Source organism: Ctenocephalides felis, unplaced genomic scaffold, assembly GCF_003426905.1.
Source record: "Ctenocephalides felis isolate EL2017-DRISC unplaced genomic scaffold, ASM342690v1 CF-g0.4_SCAFFOLD_03571, whole genome shotgun sequence".
In the NCBI taxonomy this organism is placed as follows: Eukaryota; Metazoa; Arthropoda; class Insecta; order Siphonaptera; family Pulicidae; genus Ctenocephalides; species Ctenocephalides felis.
Window position 1 is genome coordinate 11,159,948 of NW_020539725.1, and position 6,016 is coordinate 11,165,963.

General features: G+C 25.4%; 2 protein-coding genes across 4 annotated transcripts in view; one reads left to right on the plus strand and one right to left on the minus strand.

Annotated features, from left to right (window-relative positions):
- Positions 1-2,962, plus strand: part of LOC113384971 — a 75,869-nt gene extending 72,907 nt beyond the window's left edge. The window contains exons 7-8 of the transcript XR_003367956.1: positions 2,343-2,427; positions 2,865-2,962. The gene's annotated coding sequence lies outside the window, so the exon portion shown is untranslated. The remainder of the gene's footprint in view (positions 1-2,342; positions 2,428-2,864) is intronic.
- LOC113384973 (neuronal membrane glycoprotein M6-b-like) lies at positions 2,223-5,237 on the minus strand. 3 transcript variants are annotated; one of them, XM_026622754.1, is made up of 7 exons: positions 4,371-4,665; positions 4,049-4,208; positions 3,771-3,930; positions 3,389-3,536; positions 3,171-3,319; positions 2,857-3,053; positions 2,223-2,425 (listed from the first exon to the last, which is right to left on the minus strand). In XM_026622754.1, the coding sequence occupies exons 1-6, from the start codon at positions 4,561-4,563 to the stop codon at positions 2,919-2,921; spliced, it is 945 nt and encodes a 314-aa protein (XP_026478539.1). In that variant the 5' UTR covers positions 4,564-4,665; the 3' UTR covers positions 2,223-2,425; positions 2,857-2,918. The 3 variants fall into 3 exon arrangements, with proteins under 3 accessions (XP_026478539.1, XP_026478542.1, XP_026478540.1); XM_026622757.1 differs by lacking the exons at positions 2,223-2,425; positions 4,371-4,665 and adding an exon at positions 5,079-5,237 and having other exon boundaries at positions 2,913-3,053; XM_026622755.1 differs by lacking the exon at positions 2,223-2,425 and having other exon boundaries at positions 2,913-3,053; positions 4,398-4,563.
- Between the last annotated feature and the right edge of the window lie 779 nt (positions 5,238-6,016).

A 6,016-nucleotide genomic window follows, 5' to 3' on the forward strand; every position in this document is an offset into this window, starting at 1 on the left:
AAAACTATTAAAATATGCATTTTTTATATATTTTATTTTTGTAAATTCGTAATTCAATTAGTTCGTAATTAATTTAATTTATTTCGTAAGAACACCATCTACACATTTTTTTAATTTAAACAAAGTAAAACTATATTGCAAAAAAAACTTGTCGCGAATTAGGATCGAAATAATGGAATCGAATAAAAGGAATGCATTATTTTAAAAAAGAAAAGAAGTATAAAGTAGAAAAAACAACTCTAGATAATGACACGTCAAATACATACAATTTTAATGTACTTATAAATTGCATCAATATTCAAGTACTTTAAATTGCATCAATATGCATCGAATTTCGGCCAATTGGCAAAGATGATACTAATTCAACAAGTCTTAAAATAAACGTACTATTATAAATAAAACGAATTATTTATAAAATTCGTTTGATATTTTTCAATAGAAACATAATAAATGAGCTATTATAATAATACAAAAAGTGCATTAAATACTATCTTAAAGCTATTAATAACCAAATCAGTTTTCATATATAATCATACTATTTTCTTATAATTAACAAGTCATTGAATGTTAAATAACTTAATACTTTTTATTGTCTTCATTCTTTAAATTAAAATTCAATACTAAGTTGTCTTGTGCTCTTCATAATGAAGTATGTTTCTTATACTTATCTTAACTCTTCAAAAAAATTTTGCTAATGAATTTTTTAAGACAATGCTTGGCAATATGAAATTAATGATGAAATATCATCATCTTCATCATTCTTTAAACAAATCAATTATGAATAAAAATTTTGTTTAACATAAATGAAGCATTTATATCAAAGGATCACTTTTCACTCACACTTATTATAAATATTTATAACTTGGAAGAAACCGCTTACAATTTCAGTTTTCAAAATTGTGCACACTCATTTAATATAATACATCTATAATTATATTATTTATCCATATTACCATTTTATATAAAATTCAGTACAAACATATAAAGCCTGTACATGATTGAGCATTAGTTACAAAATAGCGCTAAATATAATAATTGTATTATGAAGTAATATTTCTATATCAATATATTAAATAAATGTGGAGGGTTCTAACAGTCTATAAAAATGTATTGCACAAAATAAAATAAATATAATATATAATAATGTATAATTTTAAGTAACTTGCTAAAGTATTTCATAGCAAACCAGAATATTATCTTGCATGTTTGGATATGATTTTTATTTTATCAAAATTTAATAATTATTAAAATTTAACGTAATTTTGATTACAAATATGTAAATGAATTATAAAATCTTATTTTTATAATTTCATGTGAAAAAAAATCCCACAATTTTTTGGCATAGATAAATTTCTAAAAATGTATAAGAAAGTTGTTCTATTTGTTGAATATCTCATCATATTTATGTGCAATATAAATATAGGACCTATAAATATAAGCCATATATATATATATATATATATATATATATATATATATATATATATATATATATATATGAGCCTTCAAATAAATAGTTGCCAGAACTAAGACTTTAATGATAATTTTTATGGTGTTTAAAACTAAAACATGGGTATAATTTGTTCCCAATTTTGAACATACATTTGTATTAGCTCTCTTCAATAAAAAAGCATATATGAAAAATATTCATACATATATATTTACAAAGCAACAAGTTAGTAGCTAGATATTATTTTACTAGATGCAAGGGAGATCTCGTCGATTGTTAATGCTAGGAGGAATGACATGATATGATAAATATGTATATGTTTACAAATTTGTATATACACAATTTTAGTTTGTTTTAAATGTTTTCGAAAATTAAATATAATTGTGTTAAAACAACATAAATATCAAAATAGGAATTATTTCAGTACTCATGGAAGAGTATAAGCTGCACTTCTCAAAAATATATTACTACTATTTATTTTCACTAATAAATATAATATTAAATTACATTTCAAAACAAACTACAATTTTTTTCATTATGTATCTGAAAATAATAAAAATGACAATTCATACTACTTGGACGGCATTTCAGGTGAATTTATCATCTCTAATGATACTGATAAATGGAATGTTTGTTTGATTTGTATTAGTTGCGTATTATTAATAAAATCATCTTATATAATAAAGATTCACCTAATTCATAACTAATATAAAGAACTTCTCAATAGTCAAAAATAATAAGTTAATAAAAAATGATCTTTGATTTAGCAATTCTCTAATTTATGTCTTCAATAAAGTCATAAACATATAAAAATAAAAAAATATACTCCAGGTATTGTTATGTCTTACTAATAATTAGAATACTTCTTATCATAACGTACTTCTATTGACAGTGCTGAGAGTTGCAGTCTTTTCATATGTAGCAAAAATGATAAAATTCATGCAGTATTATCAACTCCAGCTATTTGATGGACATCTGTGAGTAAATAATATGGAAACTTATTTTAATTATAATCATCAATTATTGCTTCAAAACTATAAGACAAATCCTTCGATAAAATTTGTAAAAAATTATATAAATTAATTTGATTGGAATATCATTGGAAAGTCAAGAAAGAATTTCTGTTTTGAATCCAATTAGATTAATAAATTTTGAAAATATATTGTTTAATTAAACTTAAGAGCACCTCCGTAATTAATTTTAATTGTACATAAAAACTGAGAAAAAAAATAAGAAAAAAACTTTCTCTTCCAATTATGAATTTTTTGTAAAGAATTCAGAGTTAAAGTAAAAAACATGTTTTAGCATTATATTATTTATGTAAGAGTTAGCAATATTTTGATTAATATTGTCTTTGTTGTAATTGTCCATAAATTGTAAAATTAAAAACCTAAAAATATTATTACCAAATTAGGTTGATAACATCAAGTCAAAACAAGCGACTGGTAAAGATCTCCCTTGACGTATCCTAGAATCTGTCTTTGGAGGCAGCTGTGCTCAAGTAATCTGGGTCATTTAAACAATGCAATTCCTGGAGTTCTTGAAACTTTTCATGATCTCGAATATGTGCATAGTTAGCAGACAAGCACATTAAATAATGTATCTATTAGAAAAGTAAGAAAATTATAGTTATTTGATATTTTACGATTAATTAACTTATGTATATTTTTTTATATATATTATAATAATTTCATGTTATTAACATTGTTTCTCAACTTACCAGGCTTAAAATAACAAGCATACAAGCTGCTGTCGCTAATATAAACATCATTTCTGCCTTCTCTACAGAATCTTTGCAAAATAATTTAATTTCAGTTGGACCACATACTTTCATATCCTCTACCCTAGTTCCATTCGGGAACATAAAATCTAAACAGGTAATTATAGTTAATAAAATATTCATTTCTTATTAGTGGAACCAAATTTGATATGACTTACCAAACTGTGTTAAATCAATGCATTCTCTTATTTGTGTTGAATAATTATAACACATATGCCAGAACATAGTGAAGATAAAGGTGACTATAACTAGGAAACCAAACATAAGTATCCAAGCTAATTGTAATATATAGGTTACTCCCATAAACTGCAATCAAATTTAAATTACTAAAGTGCATAGAAAAAGAAAATCGATCAATTTTAATTACAATAAAATATTTGAATCTCTCACAATAAAGTAATTTGATAAATCTGGTATGTACGTTACAAGACTTAATCATTTAATGGCATTTTTTTAAATAGTATTTTGAATATTTTTTATGATGTTAAACTATAATTATTAATATATAATGTAATATATGAAATCATTAAATAATCTTACCACAGCACAAGATATCCTGCCACCAACTCTTGAGCCCCATGCTCTGTAAACTTTGTGCCTTGTAGCACCCGTTGCCAAAAATCCAACAAATAATATAATAAAACCTAAAGCTGCCATAGAAGCACCTAATACTACGAATACCATCTGTACTGCTTCCAGCCTAAAAAATGTAAGTAAACTTATTTAAAATTTAGAAAGGAAATACCACATTTGTAATATAGAGACATATTTTCAGATACTAATGGCAATTCAGCTATTAATAGTGACATTTTACAAACCACATAAGTCTTTGATGAAATACTTGATCAGCCATTAATACTGCTAAAGTCGCCCCACGATACATTGTGCCACAAAAGACTCCCACACCTAAAAGGCACATTACTGTGGCTATCAGAGTAGCATATGGGATTCTGGTAAGACATGCTTGGCAACAGGAACCTGTAAAATTTGCAAAAATAAGCAAAAAGTTTTTTCAAGCAATAACACGATATAAATATATTAAGTTTAAGAGGAATCATTTGTTACTATGAGCATTTAAGTCGATAAGTTCTGTGCAGTGTATAACGAACTATTTTTTACATATATATCTAGTTAACATACCAGGATTTTTCCTGCCTCCTAACTGACCTCTCCTTAGAGAGCCGTCTGAATATCTATCCAAGGAAAGATCACTATTTCTTAATCTATACACTTTATTTTCACGAGTCCGGGGTGAGCCTGACTCATCATCAAAATTTGTTTCTAATAAAATTTCTTCTTGTACAGTCAATGGACTACGTCGTCTAGATTCCATATTAATTAATGAAAAAACTTATAGAGCAATAATTTTTAATAGAAAAAATATTTTGAAACATTTGTCTATGCAATATCCAAGGTAGTAATTAGACAAATCCAAATTAGACTTTCATTTAGCTTTTATTGGTGACTCATTTTAGTTGATTGCACTTAATTGAACTAATTGTGATTGTCAACACAATTGGTATAAACTGGTATAAACTTTCTAAATGAAAATAAGGAACATTCTATATAAAAAATTTCTCTGAATACTTAAAATAATAATCATCTTTTATTTATATAACCGATTCAAATTTCTTGACATTTCTAATAAATTAAAATTATCATTCACAAATTTCACACGAAAACAAACATGGGAACACTATAACGGAATCTAATGTGAATATCGACGTCTCTCTCTTGCTTCAAAATCTCAGTGACGTTAGAAAGAGAAGGCGTAAATCACCACACCTGTTTTTCAATCCAGGTAGATATTTATAATGATTTATAATCGAATCTTATCTTATCACTTACCCATTATGAATAAAGAGCGCTAAAGTTTGAATATTTATACTCGAATTAAACGTCAAAAATACTTTTTAACACAAATTTGACACATAAGCAAAACATCAAATGAGACGCATAAAAAACACATTAAATTTTCATTTTTACAATTCACAATATAAATATTGTATATTTGATTGATATTTTATATAATTTTAATTTGAAACTCGCTTTTTTCGTTTTGTTTACTATACTTTTGCTTTCACTAGGGCGCAACTATTGGAAAGGTCAGCAAGTTTCATTTACCTACGTTAGGAGTTGCACGATGTGATCTTTTGAAACTTGTCTTTTCATAAATATAAGTTTACAAGTATTACTGTCCATTTACTGTCTTTTCTGTTAAAAGTGCAAAAAACATTACATGTCCATATATTTTAAAAGACAAAGTACACATACTTTTCATGTACTTTAATATATAAACTTTTACATTCGGAGTTAACTATAAAATTATCCTTTCTTTTTATCAAATATACATCAAGTATACATTATTTTTGATATACTACAATTTTGATTGATAAGAATTTGCTTAACTATAAATATTTAAATTAGGACTCTTAGGAGCATTTAATTCTGTAATTTATTGTTATTTGTGTCTTTTATGTAACATATAAATATAAATTTTAGTGTTCCATATGGAACTACATGCACTACATGCATAGATAAAAGAAGAGTATGAGTGTGTAATGATTTTGATAAATTATTATACGAATGAAATTCAGCTATTCTATAATAATTAATTTTATAAATTCATGAGAAACTATATTCAAGAAAACTTCCATGTTTTCCAATGCTACTGAAATTACACGTTAAATACAATTTTGCGACTTTCTGTCGCGTGGTCGGTGAATCGTTTATATACGTCACATCTGGCAATACAATCGTTTATATACATCACATCTGGCAATACT

What these genes read in the sequence shown, in the direction of transcription:
- LOC113384973 (XM_026622754.1), bottom strand. Translation starts at nt 4,563, where the DNA reads ATGGAATCTAGACGACGTAGTCCATTGACTGTACAAGAAGAAATTTTA. An exon ending in GCAGGATATCTTGTGCTGTG is followed by an intron (nt 3,537 to 3,770) that starts GTAAGATTATTT and finishes ATTTGATTGCAG; the next exon opens with TTTATGGGAGTAACCTATAT. An exon ending in CATTGATTTAACACAGTTTG is followed by an intron (nt 3,320 to 3,388) that starts GTAAGTCATATC and finishes TTACCTGTTTAG; the next exon opens with ATTTTATGTTCCCGAATGGA.